The sequence below is a fragment of the Anomaloglossus baeobatrachus genome, chromosome 3 (genome assembly GCF_048569485.1).
Source record: "Anomaloglossus baeobatrachus isolate aAnoBae1 chromosome 3, aAnoBae1.hap1, whole genome shotgun sequence".
NCBI classification, from domain to species: domain Eukaryota; kingdom Metazoa; phylum Chordata; class Amphibia; order Anura; family Aromobatidae; genus Anomaloglossus; species Anomaloglossus baeobatrachus.
In genome coordinates, this window is record NC_134355.1 from 671,743,473 (window position 1) to 671,767,345 (window position 23,873).

Genomic DNA, 23,873 nt, shown 5'->3' on the forward strand with positions numbered 1-23,873 from the left:
CCCTGAGCAACACAATAGGGTATATAGCCAGAAATCAACTGTGCACCATACAGTGTAAAGTATATACCATAAACATATACAGTATAGTTACACTACTGCACAATGGGGCTAGCACCACAGGTGCTGCTTACCACCCGCTTCAAGAGGTTGTGAGGCCACCCAAGTCCCTGCCTGGGTCTCCCAGACTTTGTCCCCCTCTGCTGCGTCCGAGGAGCTGACAGGAATGGCTGCCGGCGTCCTGAGGAGAGGAGGGAGTCATGGGCGTGGCCGAGAAAGTGCGGGAACTGGAGCCGCACTGTGCACAGTGAGAGGGGTGGAGTATGCAAAGCATGCTCAAGCCCTCAGTGCTGCTCGTTCTGTGCAGCTTCCCGCCCTTCCCCTGCCTGTCAGGGCTGAGGGCGGGAGGAAAAGGAAACTAGGCCGCAAAAAGCCGGGGACTCGAGTAATAAGCGCGGCCGCCGTATATGCGCGGCCAGCGCGGAAGTCCCCGGCGCACTACAAGTCCCAGCCGCGCCGCAGTGTTTCCGCGGCAGCGGCGGTCAGCGCGGCAGTCCCTATACATAAAACACACTCAGCAACGCTGAGTGTGTAATGGCACATTTTAACCCGGTCAGCGCCGCGGTCCCCGGTGCACTAGCACACCCAGCAAAGCTGTAGTGTTGCTGTGCGCGGTCCCCACAGGGATACAGAGTACCTCCAAGTAGCAGGGCCATGTCCCTGAACGGTACCCGGCTCCTATCCAGCAGTGTCCTCAGGAGCTGTGGATGGAGCACGGTCTCCTGTGCCTGGAGACCGATAGGATCCCACTTCACCCAGAGCCCTGAGGGGGATGGGGAAGGAAAACAGCATGTGGGCTCCAGCCTCCGTACCCGCAATGGATACCTCAACCTTAACAACACCGCCGACAAGAGTGGGGTGAGAAGGGAGCATGCTGGGGGCCCTATATGGGCCCACTTTTCTTCCATCCGACATAGTCAGCAGCTGCTGCTGACCAATCTGTGGAGCTGTGCGTGCATGTCTGCCTCCTTCGCACAAAGCAAAAAAACTGAGGAGCCCGTGGGAGCACGGGGGGTGTATAGGCAGAAGGGGAGGGGCTTTACACTTTTAGTGTAATACTTTGTGCGGCCTCCGGAGGCATAGCCTATACACCCAATGGTCTGGGTCTCCCAATGGAGCGACAAAGAAATTGATCAATTTAACATAGACTACTAACGCTGGTGTGACAGCAAATGAACGACCAACGTGCAATCTCATAAGATCCCGTATGCAACCTGGGCGTGTCACATCGCAAATGCGATTGTACAACTAATTGCAACGTGTAAAGCAGGCTTAAGACAGATGGAAATCTACAGCGTTTTTCCCCCGAAAATAAAACTAGTTAAGCCCCAGCAGCATTTTACAGGATTTCAGGAGTATTGAAATATCCGCTCTAATACTCCAAAAGTTGGGCCCCACTTACACAGTCCCGGCCGTGCGGAGCTTGTATTCTGAGGTTAAGATATATGTTACATGGATATCTACCTACAGTGTGGAGAGTTATGTATATGTTCCAGAATACAATATTCAGTATTTTTTGGTTTATAAGACGCACCCCAAATTTAGAGGGGGAAAAAAATAAAATAGATAAAAATTTTAAAAATGTGCTCCATCTTATAATCTGGCGGTGTCTTACCGGGAGGGGGGGGCCCGCAGTGGAGCAGGGTCACAGGAGGCAAGGGTGATGGTGGAGCGGGGGTCACAGGAGGCAGGGGCGATGGTGGAGCGGGGGTCACAGGAGGCAGGGGCGATGGTGGAGCGGGGGTCACAGGAGGCAGGGGCGATGGTGGAGCGGGGGTCACAGGAGGCAGGGGCGATGGTGGAGCGGGGGTCAAAGGAGGCAGGGGCGATGGTGGAGCGGGGGTCACAGGAGGCAGGGGCGATGGTGGAGCGGGGGGGGGGGGGTCACAGGAGGCAAGGGCGATTGTGGAGTCACAGGAGGCAAGGGCGATGGTGGAGCGGGGGTCACAGGAGACAGGGGCGATGGTGGAGCGGGGGGGGGGGGGGGGTCACAGGAGACAGGGGTGATGGTGGAGGGGGGGGGGGGGGTTTGGGTCACAGGAGGCAAGGGCGATGGTGGAGCGGGGTCACAGGCTGAGCAGGGTGATGCGGCGGGTGTCCCGGATGCGCACTGCGAGCACTGTGAGGCAGGCAACATCCAGAAACGGTTGGCGGTGCAGGCTTCAAAGAAATGGCGCCCAGAGTCAGTGTGTGCACAGAATGAAGTCTCAGCTCAATGACAAGCCGAGAACTCAGCTGCGCACGCACCACCTCTGGGCGCCATTTTCCTTAAATCCGCTGCTGGGAGATCAATGGGTGGGAGGTAACGCGTGCGCAGATGAGAGCATGAGCTGAGAGCTCAACCTGCACACACGTTAACTCCGGGCGCTATTAGTTAAAGTCCGCACCGCCGACATTTTCATGATGGGACCTGCAGCACAGCCCGCAGCCCCAGCACAGCCCGCAGCCCCAGCACAGCCCGCAGCCCCAGCACAGCCCGCAGCCCCAGCACAGCCCGCAGCCCCAGCACAGCCCGCAGCCCCAGCACAGCCCGCAGCATCGCTCCTGCCTCCTGTGACACCCTCTCCACCGCTCCCCGCTAAGCTACAGTCGGATTATAAGACACACCCCTCATTTTCCTTTGAAAATAAGTCCTATCCCATCTTTTGGAGCAAACAAATAAGACCCTGCCTTATTTTCTGAGAAACACTGTACATCTTGCTAGTGCCCACTAGAGGAGGAAACTACTCCTAAGTCAATGTCCGAGCCTTAAATCAAACCTTGTAACCCCAATTCACGGTCATACTGCAAGGGTTAAAAGGCTCAGGCACTCACAGGGGAGCGACCTCCAGCACAGCTCCCAATGCAAAACTGAGCACCTGACCGTCCCTTTAATGAAAGCCTGCTCTTTAAGAATGATTGACAGCCTAATGTTCATCTCGTGTGGAGAATCTGTACAGTGAAGACCCCACTCACCTCGTTGACGTATTGGTACATGATGGCTCGGACCGCCTGTATGTTGGTGGCGTCCATCATCAGGGTCACCGCCTGGCCCTTGCGGATCTTCACCACTCCCTTGAACACTTGCTGGTTGTTGTAACAGGCGGCCAGGGTGGCGATCGCCATCACCTGAGGACACAAGGACGATTCATTAGTACGGAGGCATCGAAAACTTATAGACTTCGGCCCAAAAAATTGTTACAGGCGTCAGATGAGGAAACGGTGCAAACTGATATCAGACAGGTAAAAAGACAGGAAAATTAGGTTAAGTGCAAATTATACAAGTGTCAGATTTACAGGGAGAATCATCTGACCAAAGGACGGTCCTGCAGGAGTTCCCGACAGGGTGAGGGATTTGCAGCAGGTCGTAAAGCAAACATCTGCAAGTAGTTTGTATGTTCTCCCTTTGTTTTTGTGGGTTTCCTCCCACACTCCGAAGCCTGATAAGGAATGTAGATTGTGAGCCCCAATGGGGACAGTGATGATGTCTAAAGAGCTGCAAAATATTCATGAGGGAGAGAAAGCGAGAGCGCGCGCGCGAGAGAGAGAAAGCGAGAGCGCGCGCGCGAGAGAGAGAAAGCAAGAGCGCGCGCGCGAGAGAGAGAAAGCGAGAGCGCGCGCGCGAGAGAGAGAAAGCGAGAGAGAGAAAGCGAGAGCGCGCGCGAGAGAGAGAAAGCGAGAGCGCGCGCGAGAGAGAGAAAGCGAGAGCGCGCGCGAGAGAGAGAAAGCGAGAGCGCGCGCGAGAGAGAGAAAGCGAGAGCGCGCGCGAGAGAGAGAAAGCGAGAGCGCGCGCGAGAGAGAGAAAGCGAGAGCGCGCGCGAGAGAGAGAAAGCGAGAGCGCGCGCGAGAGAGAGAAAGCGAGAGCGCGCGCGAGAGAGAGAAAGCGAGAGCGCGCGCGAGAGAGAGAAAGCGAGAGCGCGCGCGAGAGAGAGAAAGCGAGAGCGCGCGCGAGAGAGAGAAAGCGAGAGCGCGCGCGAGAGAGAGAAAGCGAGAGCGCGCGCGAGAGAGAGAAAGCGAGAGCGCGCGCGAGAGAGAGAAAGCGAGAGCGCGCGCGAGAGAGAGAAAGCGAGAGAGAGAGCGAGAGAGAGAAAGCGAGAGCGCGCGCGAGAGAGAGAAAGCGAGAGCGCGCGCGAGAGAGAGAGAGCGAGAGAGAGAAAGCGAGAGAGAGAGCGAGAGAGAGAAAGCGAGAGAGAGAGCGAGAGAGAGAAAGCGAGAGAGAGAGCGAGAGAGAGAAAGCGAGAGAGAGAGCGAGAGAGAGAAAGCGAGAGAGAGAGCGAGAGAGAGAAAGCGAGAGAGAGAGCGAGAGAGAGAAAGCGAGAGAGAGAGCGAGAGAGAGAAAGCGAGAGAGAGAGCGAGAGAGAGAAAGCGAGAGAGAGAGCGAGAGAGAGAAAGCGAGAGAGAGAGCGAGAGAGAAAGCGAGAGAGAGAGCGAGAGAGAAAGCGAGAGAGAGAGCGAGAGAGAGAGCGAGAGAGAGAAAGCGAGAGAGAGAGCGAGAGAGAGAAAGCGAGAGAGAGAGCGAGAGAGAAAGCGAGAGAGAGAGCGAGAGAGAGAAAGCGAGAGAGAGAGCGAGAGAGAGAGCGAGAGAGAGAGCGAGCGAGAAAGCGAGAGCGAGAAAGCGAGAGCGAGCGAGAAAGCGAGAGCGAGAAAGCGAGAGCGAGCGAGAAAGCGAGAGCGAGAAAGCGAGAGCGAGAAAGCGAGAGCGAGAAAGCGAGAGCGAGAAAGCGAGAGCGAGAAAGCGAGAGCGAGAAAGCGAGAGCGAGAAAGCGAGAGCGAGAAAGCGAGAGCGAGAAAGCGAGAGCGAGAAAGCGAGAGCGAGAAAGCGAGAGCGAGAAAGCGAGAGCGAGAAAGCGAGAGCGAGAAAGCGAGAGCGAGAAAGCGAGAGCGAGAAAGCGAGAGCGAGCGAGAAAGCGAGAGCGAGCGAGAAAGCGAGAGCGAGCGAGAAAGCGAGAGCGAGCGAGAAAGCGAGAGCGAGCGAGAAAGCGAGAGCGAGCGAGAAAGCGAGAGCGAGCGAGAAAGCGAGAGCGAGCGCGAGAAAGCGAGAGCGAGCGCGAGAAAGCGAGAGCGCGCGAGAAAGCGAGAGCGCGCGAGAAAGCGAGAGCGAGCGAGAAAGCGAGAGCGAGCGAGAAAGCGAGAGCGAGCGAGAAAGCGAGAGCGAGCGAGAAAGCGAGAGCGAATGAATAGGACTTATTTTTTACAGGTCAGGTTCCTCCTATAGAGGAGCGAGTTTATGGAGCTCAGAGGATTTGTTGCACAATCAGCGGTGATCACAGCCAGCTCTGATTGCTGTAGTTTCATGCCTTGCATCCCCCACCAGTGGGTTTTACGCTCTGAGATCCGTGTTGCAGGTTTCGCCCTCCCATCTACATCGTGTTTTTCACGATTCTGCCTCCCCATCTGTGGTGCAGTTTTCCGGTTTCGCCCTCTTGTGTACATGGCACTCACCTGAGGGACGGCGCAGAAGTTGAACACGCTCTGGTTCCTCAGCCGGGACAGGTAGAGCAGGACGTCGGGCACGTGCTGCAGGGCATTGGTCACCAGCTCATTCAGGCACTGCACCGCCGGCACAATGTTCTCGGATTTGGCCAGCTCTGACAGTTTTTTCCCGTATTTGCTCCACACCTGAGGACAGAAGCAGGCGGTTCAGCGAGGAATCACCACAGTGGGGGTGCCACCCCAGGAGATGGGGCATCAGTCTACACCCACCTCTCTGGGCCAAAACTCTCTGCCCTCCAGCTGGTCCTCCAGGTAGTCTCGGATAATGTTGGTCTTCTGCAGGAACAGCCCCATGGAGTTGGAGAGTCTCCTGTCCTCCCCGACGATGGCGTCTTCCAGTTCTGAGGCGGAGAACAGCCGGGACAGACCGATGCCCACCAAGCCGGCCACGTAGTGACAGTACTGAGGATCAAAGCAGTGGGGTTATTACTCAGGACACTGGGCATGTACGTGTACGGGACCCCCGCAGAAACCTCAGGGCTGGTGGGCTTATTGTATGGACAGGCCTGGGCTCTGGGAGGTCCTTATGTGCTTCAAGGCTCAATGATTGGCACTCTGACTATAGGTATGCCACCAACTCCGCAGGGCAGTGTTTTGGGGGAGGGGTAGCACAGCAGACACAGGATTGGTAGTGGTTGGGAGAAGTAGTAATGGTGCGTCTAAAACCAAAAAGGGGTGTGGAGGTCGTCTGAGCTGTAGTATGTTTGTTCAAACGTAATAAGAATATCTGTATATAAATAATCAAAATGTAGATGTAGTTGCATAATTATCTGTCTATGTAGCCATCGCATAGACCCATAATATAATTTAAAGTTGTATAGTCATGAAGGGGTTACCAAGAATGAGAACAGATGTACAACCGATGAAAGTCTCTTAATGATGAGTAAAAGTCTTATCAGTAGCTTCACACAGAAAGAATGTACAAGAAAAACAATGTGCTGTAAGAAATCAAAGAGTGGAAAACTCCCTGTTTAGCCTCAAGGTTATTCATGCATATTGTATAATTGGATCTATCTAATACACGGGTCAGTTGGTGATGCTGGCTCAAGGAGAACATGTCTTATGTATTCATTATCTGATACTATGATATATCGCCACTGGTATACAGCTAATACGGCACCGTCTCTGAATATCCCAAACGAAGACTCTATTAGAAGTCTACACCCAAATTCCTCCCTTGACAGGGGTGAGATATTGTGTGCAGGATAGAGACACCAGGGCGGCACGTGACCCTGCATCTGGCCCTGCGTCTTCACACATCAGGAGTGCATGGTCAGACTACACAGTGTTTGTTTGTAGTCTGTTACCATGGAGACAGACCAGTCTGCAGAGGAGATGTATATACAAAACAGCTGCACCTGGCAATAAAGGGCTGAAAGATCAATCCCCTACCTTATCCCACTCCAGGAGAGACTCCACCTGCTTCTCCAAGAACTCTGCCATGCCCAGCCCCATCTTGTGGCAGATGTCGGCGATGACCTCCTGGTAGACCACCGCCAGGCTCCGGAACTCCAGGGAAATCTGCCGCAGAGGAATATGGGGAGATCACAATCTATAGGCGGCAGGATAGTGTGCGATACATAAAGTGCGGGTATGGCAGCACATTATTTGTCACCGATATCAATGGTGGTTTTAATTAAGCAGTGACTGGAAGTGTATAGCGATATGTCTGCACTGTATGGGACCATTATAGAAGCTGGGTATGGTGGTAACCACTGTATAAAGATAATGTATAGCTGTATGCAGAACCATTAGATATGTTACTATGATATTATGTGGTCAGTGCACAGCACCACTATACAGGTACGGTATTACGTGGTCAGTGCACAGCACCACTATACAGGTACGGTATTACGTGGTCAGTGCACAGCACCACTATACAGGTACGGTATTACGTGGTCAGTGCACAGCACCACTATACAGGTACGGTATTACGTGGTCAGTGCATAGCACCACTATACAGGTACGGTATTACGTGGTCAGTGCATAGCACCACTATACAGGTACGGTATTACGTGGTCAGTGTATAGCACCACTATACAGGTACGGTATTACGTGGTCAGTGTATAGCACCACTATACAGGTACAGTATTACGTGGTCAGTGTATAGCACCACTATACAGGTACAGTATTACGTGGTCAGTGTATAGCACCACTATACAGGTACGGTATTACGTGGTCAGTGTATAGCACCACTATACAGGTACGGTATTACGTGGTCAGTGTATAGCACCACTATACAGGTACGGTATTACGTGGTCAGTGTATAGCACCACTATACAGGTACAGTATTACGTGGTCAGTGTATAGCACCACTATACAGGTACAGTATTACGTGGTCAGTGTATAGCACCACTATACAGGTACAGTATTACGTGGTCAGTGTATAGCACCACTATACAGGTACAGTATTACGTGGTCAGTGTATAGCACCACTATACAGGTACAGTATTAAGTGGTCAGTGTATAGCACCATTATACAGGTACAGTATTACGTGGTCAGTGTATAGCACCACTATACAGGTACAGTATTACGTGGTCAGTGTATAGCACCATTATACAGGTACAGTATTACGTGGTCAGTGTATAGCACCATTATACAGGTACAGTATTAGGTAGTCATTGTATAGCACCACTATACAGGTACAGTATTACGTGGTCAGTGTATAGCACCATTATACAGGTACAGTATTACGTGGTCAGTGTATAGCACCATTATACAGGTACAGTATTAGGTTGTCATTGTATTGCACCAAAAACTGCTTTGTGTTTTTTTTATGTCCTTTTCGGTGATTTGCGAGTTTGTGTCTTTTAGGCAAAAGTACAACCTTATGTATTTTCCTCTTCCTCTTGTGACCGGCGCTCTATACAAGCCTCATCTGTGTGCATGTGTAATACTAGCAATCAGCTCCTCCATGAATTGTGTGGTGGGCTGTGAGTGGTGGTCTCATCAGTATTTTGCACTTATGGTCTCCTCTTAGCTGCCTTTTTTTCCAGGGATGTTTTATTTTTACGTTTTCTGTCCCTTTTTGGTGACTTGCGCTACAGGGTGCCGGTATTCTGCAGCGTTAGTCCTGCTTACCGTGGGGAAGTCCTCCAGCACCTGGCGGTCCTTCTCTTTGCTCTCGGTGAACCTCCAGTCCGCCTGGTACAGGTAGGTGTGGAAGTTGTGCAGCATGGGCACCTTGGTCTCCAGACTGATGGTCATGTCGTCCTCCACGGTGTCCAGCGCCCGCAGCACCAGGTAGAAGATGCACACGGCGTGTCTACGAGAGGGAAGGAGTAGTCAGATCTCCGTGGTCAGTGCCGTCTCACCGGCTGCCATTGCGATCAGATCAGCGTGTACCCATTGCTTTATTAATGTGAATTAACAGAGGCATGGGTCCACTGTCTATGTCTAACACTCAGGGGCGTAGATACAGAGGTGGCGCCCCTTGTGGCCTCTCTATGTTTAGGGGGCACAAGGTTCACATCACTCCTGGATTCAGACTTTAAAGGGTCTCCGTCACCAGGTTTTCACTCCTTCATCCCAGAGTAGCATAATGTAGGGGCAGAGACCCTGACTCCAGCAATGAGTCACTTACTTAGCTGTTTGCCGACTCCTCTGCAGTTATACAGAGCTCATGAATATTCTGGACTACCTGCAGCACGCCAAGTAGTCCTGTAATGATAATCTCCTGCTGATTAATCAGTGATTTTTATCGAAATTAAGCAGTCCAGTGACACATCACTGGAATCCGGGTCTTTGTATTCTGCTGCTCACAGGTTAGGTGGCAAAAACCTGGTGACAGATTCTCTGTAAAGGGAACCGGTCACCAGATTTTTCACTATTAAACTAAAAAATTGTCCCCTTCTGCAGCTCCTGGGCTGCGTTCTAGGACTCCCCTTCCAGACCCCAAAAATAACTTTAGAAAACATGACCCCCACGTATGTTAATGACCTGTGTGGCTCAGATGGGCGGGCTCATTTTCTGCTCCTTTATCCCCCTCCTGCCGCTGATTGCCGTCCTCCTTCCTTGATGTGATGACGCCTCAGTCATCCTCCTCGTCGCTTTTTCAAATCTCGCGCCTGTGCAGTTCTGTCGGCTCACGCAGGCGCAGTTCGCAGAAAACAGCTGCCCTCGTGCGCGCTGGTGAGCTAAATGCGCAGGCGCGAGATTATGGTTGGCGCTGTGTATGGCTTCGCTGCGTCATCCTGATATCTGACCATAATCTCGCTGCTGCGCATTGAGCTCACCGGCGCTAGCGAGGGCCACTGCTTTCTGCTCTGCCCGCGATATGGAAGAGCAAACTACACCTGCGGGAGCCGACAGAACTGCACAGGCACGAGATTTGAAAAAGCAACGAGGAGGATGACGGTGGCATCACCACGTCAATCAAGAAAGGAGGACAGAGAACAGCAGGAGGATGAGCCCGCTCATCTGACCCACACAGGTCATCAGCATACGTAATAGTCATGTTTTATAAAGTTATTTTTGGGGTGTGGAAGGGGAGTCAGGGCCAAGGTGCACCTTCATAGATCGCAGCCCAGGAGCTGCAGAAGGGGACACTTTTAGTTTAATAGTGAAAAATCTGGTGACAGGTTCCCTTTAAGAAACATCAGCTCCGCAGAGGCAGAATCCAGAGGATTCCAAGTGGAAATGCCACATTGGGCTCAGCCCTTGTTCTTTGCAAGACCCTGGAAAATTCACATTTTCCACAGCATCAGCTCCTCGGAGGCTTAGAGGGCATCTCCTGATGTCAGCAAAGCCCTTCCCAACGTGCGACGGACATGGACACCATAGTCTGGACTAGAGGAGTAGGGAGTGGGCGCAGGAAGAGGGCAGGATTAAGTTGAAGCCTGGAAACCAAAAAGGTATGAACGAAGTAAAATAAAAAAAAGATAAAGTTTTTAAAACTTTAATTTTTAAAAAAAAAAAAAAAAAAAAAAAAATTATATATATATATATATATATATATATATATATATATATATATATATATATATATATATATATATATATATATATATATATATATATATATATAATATAATTTATATTTTTTTTTTAACAGATACCCCCTTCTTTCATGTATAAAAGTAAACTTTTCTTAACAAGTGTCAAAAATCCAGTCTATCAAAATCAAAAATCAAAGTAGAAAAAAAAAAAAAAAAAGACAAAAACCACATCAGAATTAGGTTGGTTTCTCAATTACCTACCACAGAAAAAAAAAAAAAAGTACAAATAAAAAAATAGCTAATGTGCACAAGATGGTATCAATAACGGTATTTTCTATCAATGGAACAAAGAACATTACAGATCTGAAAAAACGTCACAAGTTGAAAAAAAAAATACAAATAAAAAACAAACAAAAAAAAAAACACCTTTTCTCCCTCCCCAAAAAAAAATTAAAAAAAATTCCCGGAGCTGGGGAATCATTTTGCCAGATTAATTTTACAGCACAATGAAAGCTGTAAAAAAAAAATCTAAAAAAGTAAATAAAGAAAAAAAACCAAACCTACCAGACATGACGGAGTTAAGCCGATCTGACAGATGACAGAGGGGAGGGGCAGCCCTGTGCTCTGTTATTGGGGGAGGGGTCACCAATGTGCAGCTCTCTGGCTCTTCCAGCACTATAGCTCCCAGCATTGCTCACTGTGGGTTGTAGTCTCTCACTGGCTGATCGCTTCCATCACCTCCAATCACAATCAGTAACATCATAACATGACGATAAACTTCCTATAATCCGGCATCTGATAATCTAGAACAGTGTACAAATCTTGTTTATAGGAGTGTCCAATAGTCCGGAGCATCTGATGGGTCCGGATTACAGTATTCTAAAAGGTGGCTTCACAGTAGAAACCCAATGACAGCTGTTTACTGGAGCACCTGGTAATCCAGCATGTCTGATAATCCAAAACATCTGATAATCCAGCACCAAGGTTGGATTGGAGAACTTTACAGCACATTATAAGTGAACTATTCGGCTGCCTCATTATGGGGTCATTTTAACCATCCAATAATCCAGAAATCTGGTATTATATGCTGGATTAAAGGAATTTTGGGAACTGAAATTTATAGGTGAAAGGGTTTATAGGACAGTCCAATAGTCCAGAGTAGGGACTTCCCCTTCAGACTGTTGGGCTGTCCGATAATCCAGAGTGTGGTGCCGGATTACAGGAGTGCAGAAGGGAGGGCACTCACCGGAGCTCCCCGTCCAGGGCCTGGATGACGGCGGCGAAGCTCCTGCTGGTCTGGTTCAGGTAGGTGTAGCAGGTCCGCAGGCTGTCGCTCATGGCCTCCTGCCGGGGGGACACAGACACACAGTGAAGCTTGCAGCACACGGCCGCGGGGTGCGGGGTGAGGCGGTGCACGGTGCGGCCCTCCCGCAGCCCCCGCTCGTGCAGCCGGCCCACTGTCAGGAGGGAGCGCTGCCCGCCCGGCTTCTGCCCGGGGCCCAGGATCAGCGTCCTCTTGAACAGGGACGCGGCCACTTTGCAGTTGACACTGGCCATGTGCCAGCCGTGCAGGAAACGCGCTCCCCGGCTGCGAGCGATCACCGGCGGCGGCGCCCAAGGGCAGAGCCTGGGGGGTGACAGCTCCGGAGGGGACGCGCACCGCCCATGTGCCCTGGTGTCCGGCGGCGGCTGCAGCAGCAGCAGGGCCCCCACAAGTGCGCAGCACACACCCCGCACAGGGCGGGGCAGCAACACATTAACCCCTCACACACCTCCCCCCAAAAAAGTAAACAAGCCTCTGCTCCAAGCCCCCGCCCCGCCCGGAGGACACGTGGCTCCACAGCGGCCGTGCACATTGCACTATTCACACGGGGCGTTTATTTCTGCAATGCTAACGGTTTAGAAATCTCTTGCACGCCCTTTTTTGCAGCCTGTCGGTTCTTTCTGCGTTTTTTGCTGTGTTCTTTTACCATAGAAAGCAATGAAAAAAGTGCAAAGATGCAACAGGGTGGGGTTTTTTTTGTGTGTGAATAAAACTAACTTTATTAAACGCGTTCTGTAGACAAATGACATATAATGTGCACCAAAAAAAAAAAAATGGAAAAGTCTACTTTTTGTAAGCAGCTTTTTTTAACATGCAGGAAAAGAAAAAAAAGTTATGTGTGAACAAAGCCTAAATCTGAACAGGGTCTGGATACTTCTGGAGAGTCCCTCTTAAAAGGATTGTTGGTGCCACTGACTCCTGCATTGGAAGGGCGGCATGGTGACTCAGTGGTTAGCACTGCAGTCTTGTGGTGGCTCAGTGGTTAGCACTGCAGTCTTGTGGTGGCTCAGTGGTTAGCACTGCAGTCTTGTGGTGGCTCAGTGGTTAGCACTGCAGTCTTGTGGTGGCTCAGTGGTTAGCACTGCAGTCTTGTGGTGGCTCAGTGGTTAGCATTGCAGTCTTGTGGTGGCTCAGTGGTTAGCACCGCAGTCTTGTGGTGGCTCAGTGGTTAGCACCGCAGTCTTGTGTTGGCTCAGTGGTTAGCACCGCAGATGATGTCATAACTGTGGAGCAGTGCTGCAATCCTAATGTGGAAGTGACCAGTGCTGACAATCCCTTTAAGGACAGGCCTGCTGAGTTGTGCTGGACAACTCCATTTAAGCAGGACTGGCCTGATTAGCAATGCTGGACAACCCCTTTAAGCAGGATTGGGCAATCCCTTTAGGCAGGACAAGCATGGTGACCGGCGCTGGAAAACCCCTTTACGCAGGACTGGCCTGGTGAGTGGCGCTGGACAACCCCTTTAATCAGGACAGGCACGGTGGGCAGCACTGGACAACCCCTTTAAGTTATAATATTGAAATCACCAGTAAATACAGGGTTTCTTCCTCTACCTGCACAGGGGCAGCATAGTCACTTCCACCAAACAAACAACTCCTTATACCTCAGTGTCCTCTGACCCTGGGGGAGGGGAGCGGAGAACCTGAATGTGCAGTATGAGTGCAGCTCTGGAGAAACAGCTGCTGAGGAGGTCACAGTAGAGGACAAGCAGCTTTACTGCAATTAGGGGGGATTTTCTAGGCCGGAGCCACAGTGACCCTCCATTTCTTCTCTACCCTGGATGAAGCCCCTCTGGGGCAGTGACATGTCATCCAGGGGTCCTGCACAGCGCAGGGAATACTGCACCCACCGGCCACTTCTTGCATCTGGGGCTGTTTGGTGACCCCTATATGCTATTACTGCCCCTGGGAGATTTATGGAATGAACTCGCTCAGAAACCTCATGAGTTAAGAGGCCACAGACAAAAAACAAAAAAAAATAATTATTTTTTTCCCCATAGAATATTATTACACTTGAATGCAATATATATAATACCAAGGAAAGAAGATTCCTCCAGGTGAGAAGAAACCTCACACCGCGGAAGATACAACACAGCTAATACATGAGGAGAAGACGTCCCCAGAAGCAACGCAACTAATCACTGACCCGGAGCTACATCTTGTATCACACTCCGTAATGTATGTACACAGTGACTGCACCAGCAGAATAGTGAGTGCAGCTCTGGAGTATAATACAGGAGGTAACTCAGGATCAGTACAGGATCAGTAATGTACGTACACAGTGACTGCACCAGCAGAATAGTGAGTGCAGCTCTGCAGTATAATACAGGAGGTAACTCAGGATCAGTAATGTAATGTATGTACACAGTGACTACACCAGCAGAATAGTGTGTTCAGCTCTGGAGTATAATACAGGATGTAACTCAGGATCAATAATGCAATGTATGTACACAGTGACTACACCAGCAGAATAGTGAGTGCAGCTCTGGAGTATAATACAGGATGTAACTCAGGATCAGTACAGGATCAGTAATTTATGTACACAGTGACTGCACCAGCAGAATAGTGAGTGCAGCTCTGGAGTATAATACAGGATGTAACTCAGGATCAGTAATGTATGTACACAGTGACTGCACCAGCAGAATAGTGAGTGCAGCTCTGGAGTATAATACAGGATGTAACTCAGGATCAGTAATGTATGTACACAGTGACTGCACCAGCAGAATAGTGAGTGCAGCTCTGGAGAATAATACAGGAGGTAACTCAGGATCAGTAATGTAATGTATGTACACAGTGACTGCACCAGCAGAATAGTGAGTACAGCTCTGGAGAATAATACAGGATGTAAATCAGGATCAGTGCATGGATTACATGACTTATCCTGTACTGATCCTGAGTTATATCCTGTATTATACTCCAGAGCTGCACTCACTATTCTGCTGGTGCAGTCACTGTGTACATACATTACTGATCCTGTACTGATCCTGAGTTACCTCCTGTATTATACTCCAGAGCTGCACTCACTATTCTGCTGGTGCAGTCACTGTGTACATACATTACTGATCCTGTACTGATCCTGAGTTACCTCCTGTATTATACTCCAGAGCTGCACTCACTATTCTGCTAGTGCAGTCACTGTGCACATATATTACATTACTGATCCTAAGTTATAGTCTGTATTATACTTCAGAGCTGCACTCACTATTCTGCTAGTGCAGTCACTGTGCACATATATTACATTACTGATCCTAAGTTATAGTCTGTATTATACTTCAGAGCTGCATTCAAAATTATGCTAAAATCTGCTAAAAACGCCCTTTTTGCAGTTGTTGCAGATAATTTGTACTTTACAGTATGTTTTGTTTTATTCAATAAAAAAAAAAAAAGCTTCAAAACCAAAATGTGTGTGTTTGTTTTTTCACTTTCTAATTGCTTTCTATTGGTAAATGAACGCTGCAGTTCTGAAATTCAGTTAGGGGAAAAGAAATTCAACTGTGTGCAGTGAATGGAGACAGCTGCACATGCGCACCTCCTATGTTCCTGATAGCTCACGATTTCCAGATACAGGTTACAGTCCTGGGACCCTTATCAGGGGCTCGGTACAAGTGCATCTCGGTAAATTAGAATATCCTCAAAAAGTTAATTTAATTTATTTCAGTAATTCAATACAAAAAAGAAACTCATTATATAGTGTCACTACACACAGAAGGATCTATTCCTATATATTATATAGAGTCACTACACACAGAGGGATCTATTCCTATATATTATATAGAGTCACTACACACAGAGGGAACTATTCCTATATATTATATAGAGTCATTACACAGAGGGATCTGTTCCTATATATTATATAGAGTCACTACACACAGAGGGATCTGTTCCTATATATTATATAGAGTCATTACACACAGAGGGATCTATTCCTATATATTATATAGAGTCACTACACACAGAGGGAACTATTCCTATATATTATATAAAGTCACTACACACAGAGGGATCTATTCCTATATATTATATAGAGTCACTACACACAGAGTGATCTATTCCTATATATTATATAGAGTCACTACACACAGAGGGATCTGTTCCTATATATTATATAGAGTCACTGCACACAGAGGGATCTATTCCTATATATTAGAGTCATTACACACAGAGCGATCTATTCCTATATATTATATAGTCATTACACACAGAAGGATCTGTTCCTATATATTATATAGAGTCATTACACACAGAGGGATCTGTTCCTATATATATTATATAGAGTCATTACACACAGAAGGATCTATTCCTATATATTATATAGTCATTACACACAGAGGGATCTACTCCTATATATTATATAGAGTCATTACACACAGAGGCATCTATTCCTATATATTATATAGTCATTACACACAGAGGGCTCTATTCCTATATACTATATAGAGTTATTACACACCGAGGAATCTATTCCTATATATTATATAGAGTCATGGCCAAAAGTTTTGAGAATGCTACAAATATTAATTGTTACAAAGTCTACTGCTTAAGTTTTTCTAATGGCAATTTGCATATACTCCAGAATGTCATAAAGAGTGATCAGCTTAACAGCAATTACTTGCAAAGTCAATATTGGCTAAGAAAATGAACTTCAACCCCCAAAACACATTTCAACATCATTGCATTCCTGCCTTAAAAGGAGCAGCTAACATTGTTTTAGTGATTGTTCCATTAACACAAGTGTGGGTGTTGATGAGGACAGGGCTGGCGATCAATCAGTCATGATTAAGTAAGAATTACACCAGTGGACACTTTAAAAGGAGGCTGGTGCTTGGTATCATTGTTTCTCTTCAGTTAACCATGCTTATCTCTAAAGAAACACGTGCAGCCATCATTGCTCTGCACAAAAAGGGCCTAACAGGGAAGAGTATCGCAGCTACAAAGATTGCACCTCAGTCAACAATCTATCGCATCATCAAGAACTTCAAGGAGAGAGCTTCAATTGTTGCCAAAAAGGCTCCAGGGCGCCCAAGAAGGACCAGCAAACGCCAGGACCGTATCTTAAAACTGTTTCAGCTGCGGGATGGGACTACCAGCAGTGGCGAGCTAGCTCAGCAATGGCAGCAGGCTGGTGTGAGGGCTTCTGCACGCACTGTGAGGCGGAGACTGCTTGAGCAAGGCCTGGTGTCAAGGAGGGCAGCAAAGAAGCCACTTCTCTCCAGAAAAAACATCAGGGACCGACTGATATTCTGCAAAAGGTACAGGGAGTGGACTGCTGAGGACTGGGGTAAAGTCATTTTCTCAGATGAATCCCCTTTTCGATTGTTTGGGACATCTGGAAAACAGCTTATTAGGAGAAGAAGAGATGAGCGCTAGCACCAGTCTTGTCTCATGCCAACTGTTAAGCATCCTGAAACCATTCATGTGTGGGGTTGCTTCTCAGCCAAGGGAATCGCACCACTCACAGTCTTGCCTAAAAACACAGCCATGAATAAAGAATGGTACCAGAATGTCCTCCAAGAGCAACTTCTCCCAACTGTCCAAGAGCAGTTTGGCGCCCAACAATGCCTATTCCAGTATGATGGAGCACCTTGCCATAAAGCAAAGGTGATCACTAAATGGCTCATGGAACAAAACAGAGATTTTGGGTCCATGGCCTGGAAACTCCCCAGATCTTAATCCCATTGAGAACTTGTGGGCAATCATCAAGAGACGGGTGGACAAACAAAAACCAACAAATTCTGGCAAAATGCAAGCATTGCTTATACAAGAATGGACAGCGATCATCGGGATTTGCTCCAGAAGGTGACTGAGAGCATGCCAGGGAGAATTGCAGAGGTCCCGAAGAAGAAGGGTCAACACTGCAAATATTGACTTGCTGCATTAACTCATTCTAACTGTCAATAGAACCTTCTGGTCTCATAATATGATTGCAATTATATTTCTGTATGTGATGTAAACATCAGACAAACACAATTAAACACCAGAGGGCAACAGATCATGTGAAAATATCATTTTGGTGTCATTCTCAAAACTTTTGGCCATGACTGTAGAGTCATTACACACAGAGGGATCTATTCCTATATATTATATAGAGTCATTACACACAGAGGGGTCTATTCCTATATATTATATAGTCATTACACACAGAGGGATCTATTCCTATATATTATATAGAGAGTCATTACACACAAAGGGATCTATTTCTATATAGCAATGACCTTTTGTGGCTTACCCTCCTTGTGGAGTGCGTCAGTGACTGCCATGTGGACATCTGTCAAGTCAGCAGTCTTCCCCATGATTGTGTAGTCTACTGAACCAGACTAAGGGAACGTTTTAATTGCTTAGTAATAGGGCTGAGCAGATCCGGACTGTAAAAGTTCGGATCCGCACGGTTTCAATGACACCCAGTTGCCGAACCCAGCATTCCGGGTGCATGATCCGGCACTGGGGAAATTCATTGAAAAATAAAGAAAATAAGAATTAAGTGACAGTTTAATATTTCCGAGACTCTGTGTCATGGCTGCACACTGCTTCCGGGTCGGGTATTCATTTCCTGTACTGTGCAGTACAGCTTTCCGTGTTTTCCCCGCCCACCGGCCGTCCTGTCTTCTGTGATTTGTTGCAGTTAGATGAGCCTTCAGCCTGTGACAGTCTCTGCCTGCAGTCATCGCGGCTGAGTGATAGGCTACACTCACAGCCGGAGGTCGTTCTCTATGGCTGTTAGCTGTGAGATATAGCAGAGCTGGATGCGTCATCATGGGAACTCATGTGGATTACGCCGGGGCTGCAGGATGTTGGGGGTTAATAAAGTGGTGAAGGAGGGGGTGGTTATGTATTTTATTCCAAATAAAAGGATTTTTTTTTCTCTGTGTTTGTACTTCTTTTTGTACAGGTTTGTTATGCAGATATCTCATAGACACCTGCCATCACTAACCTAGGGTTTAGTAGCAGCTGTGCGCTGCTATTAACCCCTTATTACCCTGATTGCCACCATACCAGGGCCACGGGAAGAGCTGGTAAAGCACCAGGATTGTTACATTTAATGGATGTGGCATTACCGGGTGGCTGCAGGCTGAGAATGCCAGCCCCCAGCTGGCTTTATCGTGGCTGGGGATGAAAATTAGAGGGGCCCGCACGTCTTTTTTTTATTTTTAATTATTTTAAAAAAGTCACATGCGGTTTCTCTTAGACCGGAGTCACACTTGCGAGGGACTCGTGCGAATCTAGTGTGGCAGCACCGGCATAGCAGCACACTTCTGACCGGAACGTGGCATGTGTTTCTGAAAGACATGCATGCTCACCATACTGACCCGCAGACACTTGCACTGCTTTCCCCGCCCACCGGCCGTCCTGGAGCCTGTGACTGGTTGCAGTCAGCTGACACACAGGGTGGGGGCGTGTCTAGATGCAACCAATTACACGCACCGGTGGGCGGGCAAAGCAGTGAACAGTCAATTGTCGGCTCCGGAAGAGAAAAGCGTGACCCGGAAGGAGTTTGCTGCCATGTCACAGCCTCGGGTGACTACGCCGTGCTTGTTCCTGCCCCCCTATTCCTTCCACCAATGTTTTTAATCTCTGGATTCTGGTCCTCATAGACTTATATGGGCACTAGATTCTGGAGCGGATCAGGTTTTTTTTTTTTAATTGAGCAACGATCTGCCGGTCCCGGTCTTTTACGAGTGCGACAAGCAGCTCTACTTGGTAGAAGCTTGGTAGGTGTTTTGTGGTAATTATTCTTATTTTCTGAGATAATGACTTTTGGGTTCTCGTTGACTAAGCCATAATCATCAACATTAATAGAAATAAACACGCGAAATTGATCCCTCAGTGTGTAATGACTATATAATATATAGGAATAGATCCCTCTGTGTGTAATGACTCTGTATAATATAAATGAATAGATCCCTCTGTGTAATGACTCTATATAATATATAGGAATAGATCCCTCTGTGTGTAGTGACTCTAATATATAGGAATAGATCCCTCTGTGTGTAGTGACTCTGTATAATATATAGGAATACATCCCTCTGTGTGTAGTGACTCTGTATAATATATAGGAATACATCCCTCTGTGTGTAATGACTCTATATAATATATAGGAATAGATCCCTCAGTGTGTAATGACTATATAATATATAGGAATAGATCCCTCAGTGTGTATTGACTCTATATAATATATAGGAATAGATCCCTCAGTGTGTAATGACTATATAATATATAGGAATAGATCCCTCAGTGTGTAGTGACTCTATATAATATATAGGAATAGATCCCTCAGTGTGTAGTGACTCTATATAATATATAGGAATAGATCCCTCAGTGTGTAATGACTCTATATAATATATAGGAATAGATCCCTCAGTGTGTAATGACTATATAATATATAGGAATAGATCCCTCAGTGTGTAGTGACTCTATATAATATATAGGAATAGATCCCTCTGTATGTAATGACTCTATATAATATATATGAATAGATCCCTCAGTGTGTAATGACTATATAATATATAGGAATAGATCCCTCAGTGTGTAATGACTATATAATATATAGGAATAGATCCCTCAGTGTGTAATGGCTATATAATATATAGGAATAGATCCCTCAGTGTGTAGTGACTCTATATAATATATAGGAATAGATCCCTCTGTGTGTAATGACTCTATATAATATATAGGAATAGATCCCTCTGTGTGTAGTGACTCTGTATAATATATAGGAATAGATCCCTCAGTGTGTAATGACTATATAATATATAGGAATAGATCCCTCTGTGTGTAATGACTCTGTATAATATATAGGAATAGATCCCTCTGTGTGTAATGACTATATAATATATAGGAATAGATCCCTCTGTGTGTAATGACTATATAATATATAGGAATAGATCCCTCTGTGTGTAATGACTCTATATATTATATCGGAATAGATCCCTCTGTGTGTAATGACTATATAATATATAGGAATAGATCCCTCTGTGTGTAATGACTCTGTATAATATATAGGAATACATCCCTCTGTGTGTAATGACTCTGTATAATATATAGGAATACATCCCTCTGTGTGTAATGACTCTGTATAATATATAGGAATAGATCCCTCTGTGTGTAATGACTCTGTATAATATATAGGAATAGATCCCTCAGTGTGTAATGACTATATAATATATAGGAATAGATCCCTCAGTGTGTAATGACTCTGTATAATATATAGGAATAGATCCCTCTGTGTGTAGTGACTATATAATATATAGAAATAGATCCCTCTGTGTGTAATGACTATATAATATATAGGAATAGATCCTTCTGTGTGTAATGACTATATAATATATAGGAATAGATCCCTCTGTGTGTAATGACTATATAATATATAGGAATAGATCCCTCTGTGTGTAATGACTATATAATATGTATTTTTGTATTGAATTACTGAAATAAATGGACTTTTGATGATTTTCTAATATGAGATGCACGAGTATGTATTGGCAGAACAGAGGTATGTGCAGTTTTCTCCATTCACTTCTATGGTAGGTTATCAGTGCTTCCCATGGAAATTAATGAGAGCAGAATACCCGCCTCAGTTCTGATGGTGTGTACCGAGCCCCCAATCCCTATAAGGGTCCCCAGGCTGGGCTCGGCGCCATTTCTCAGACATTTGGTGCTGTCCTGTCAATAAATGCCCCAATTTTTTTTTTTTTTTACCCATTTTTACCACATCGTGACTGGTAAATGCAAGAAAACCGCAAAATACAAATCCGGTGCTAAAATACAAACCAAAAAATTGGAAATAAAGATAGCGCTGTGGAGCTCTATCACAGGCGCGGAGAAGCCCCGCCCCCACTCAACTGAATTTTTCTTTATTTTTAAATAAAAGATTTGAAATTTTCAAAAATTGTAACCGCTGACAACAGCGGGGGAGAAAAAAAAAACGGACAAGACAAGCGTTGCCATGACGACTGTAAATCTAAATAACGCCTGTACATTAGAAACAGCAGATTATTAAGCTGCTGTTTCCTTCTGACAACCTTGAGGATAAGCCGCTGCTGACAACCCCTCAGTGCCCTCCTTACCCGCTCCTGCCTGCTCAGCACAGCCCGGCAGCCCGCCATCTTGAACCTGCACAGGTTGTAGATCTCCTCCGGGTGTCCCAGCGACCTCAGGAAGTCCATGGCCGCCGAGGATGGAGTTCGAGTACCGGCTACAGCATCACGGCGAGCACCGCTATACTCGTCAGACGTCTATCCCCGTAGCGCCGCCTCACCTGTCAGTGCGAACCAATAACTGCGCAGCTCCACTGTGGACTGACGACTCTGATTGGATAGACGGCTCTCGTACCAGAGAACGCCAACCAATTAGAGAAGACCTGTTGCTGGGGTGACGCATAGCGCTGAGAAGTGATTGGTTGAGGGGGAAATATGACGTAAAGACTGTCGCAAATGTAGGCGGGGCTATAGTGATTACAGGGAAAGGTGAAGCAACGGGAAATCGGATGAACAGTGACGCATGCCGGGAAGTGTAGTTTTTCAGACACTAAAATGAACTTAGCTGATATATTGTAAAACTACAAATCCCAAACTCCCCTGCAAGCTCTACATTCATGAGGAACATATCCACGCACATTATAAAAACATGTCCATTCACGTGGAACTGTAAATCTTCACACATTATAAAAAACATATTCCGGTAGCAAAATAAATATTAGATGCAAATAAAAGTTAATTATAAGATTAAGACTTTAGTGAATATTTGGATTATTACATCTTTGCTCCTACGTACACTGGTGTTTTATATAAGGAGGGAAAAATGTATCAATAGGCAGAAAAACCCGCCACGGTGCTGATCGCAACCAATCAGAGCTCAGCTTTCATTTCTGAAACTGCTAGAAAACAATGAAAGCTGCGCTGTGATTGGTTGCTATGGGTAACCAAGCAGATGTTTCGTTAGGCCTTGTGAAATCCAAAAACTGTAAATAAAATATATAAAAGGTGTTTTTAGGAGACTTGCAAAAGGCTGTGATGCGGGTCTGTGCCCCAATATAGAGGTGGGGCTGGGCCGAACTAAAGGTAGGAACCATTGTAGGTAAAGTATAGGTATTTTACAGCCTTATGGAGACAACAAAGCAAAAAAAAAAAAAAAAAAATCGCAGGTTCTAAAATACAAATAAAACAAATTCTACAAATATATATTATTCATATGAGAAGAAAGCAGCGGCAGTGTCCATGGCTCAAGCATAAAAATCCGCTTTTGGGGGTGGTGGGGTGGGGAGAGAGAGGCCGGGCGCAGACGCTCTCAGGACTATGGCCGTTTTGTGCTGGATTGCACTTCCACGGGAAATGCAATAATCTCCCCTAGAAGAGTCACGAGGACCGGATGCACCTCGTTTAGGAAGGGGGGGGGGGGGCATTCCGTTTCACATCCAAGGACCCGTTGAAGTGCAATCCACCACAAAACGGCCATAGTCCTGCGCGTCTGCACCCGGCCTCTTCCCCCGCTAAAGCAGGTTTTTATGCTTGAGCCATGAACACTGCCGCTGTTTTCTTCTCATATGAATAATCGGGGAGATAGCGTAAGTTCACACAGCGTGTTTTTTGCACGTTTTTTGCTCAGAAAACTGCATGACTTTGCTTACCCAGCAAAGTCTATGAGTTTTCTTTTTTGCGTCCGCACACAGTTTGTTTTTTTTTAGCTGCGTTTCTGTGGTGCTCACAAAAACACAGCATGTCAATTATTTTTGCGTTTTCCACCCACTGAGTTCAATGAGAAGCTGAAAAACGCAATGAAAAACGCAAATTGCAAATATAGCTGCGTTTTAGTGCGTTTCTATGACTAAAAACGCAGCTATAAACGCAAGGGGTGGGCAGTAAAGTGACGTGTACAGGAAGAGGATTCCTTCTGTCTGTAAACACAGAAGCGTGAACATCCCGGTACCGTCACCGCTGCGTCCACCTCCCGTCCTGTGCATGTCTGTTCCCGTGCGGCGCCATGGCCGGGCGGAAGGTGGAGGCAGCTGTGAAATCAAAAGTGAACAGCAGAAAAAAACAATATGTCATACTCACCTGTCTGCAGACTCCCGGTGCCATGCCCGCTCCCAG

General features: G+C 47.0%; 1 protein-coding gene across 2 annotated transcripts in view; it reads right to left on the minus strand.

Moving 5' to 3' along the window:
• Positions 1 to 22,038, minus strand: part of FDFT1 (farnesyl-diphosphate farnesyltransferase 1) — a 44,883-nt gene extending 22,845 nt beyond the window's left edge. Inside the window, exons 1-7 of one of the 2 annotated variants that reach the window (XM_075341245.1) lie at positions 21,852 to 22,038; positions 11,714 to 11,811; positions 8,612 to 8,795; positions 6,922 to 7,050; positions 5,740 to 5,931; positions 5,479 to 5,655; positions 3,013 to 3,165 (exon numbers count right to left, since the gene is read on the minus strand). In XM_075341245.1, the coding sequence (XP_075197360.1) occupies positions 3,013 to 3,165; positions 5,479 to 5,655; positions 5,740 to 5,931; positions 6,922 to 7,050; positions 8,612 to 8,795; positions 11,714 to 11,811; positions 21,852 to 21,950 (1,032 nt within the window). In that variant the 5' untranslated portion in view covers positions 21,951 to 22,038. Of the gene's footprint in view, positions 1 to 3,012; positions 3,166 to 5,478; positions 5,656 to 5,739; positions 5,932 to 6,921; positions 7,051 to 8,611; positions 8,796 to 11,713; positions 12,186 to 21,851 lie in introns of those variants that run through there. The other variant, XM_075341244.1, reaches the window with a different exon arrangement.
• Between the last annotated feature and the right edge of the window lie 1,835 nt (positions 22,039 to 23,873).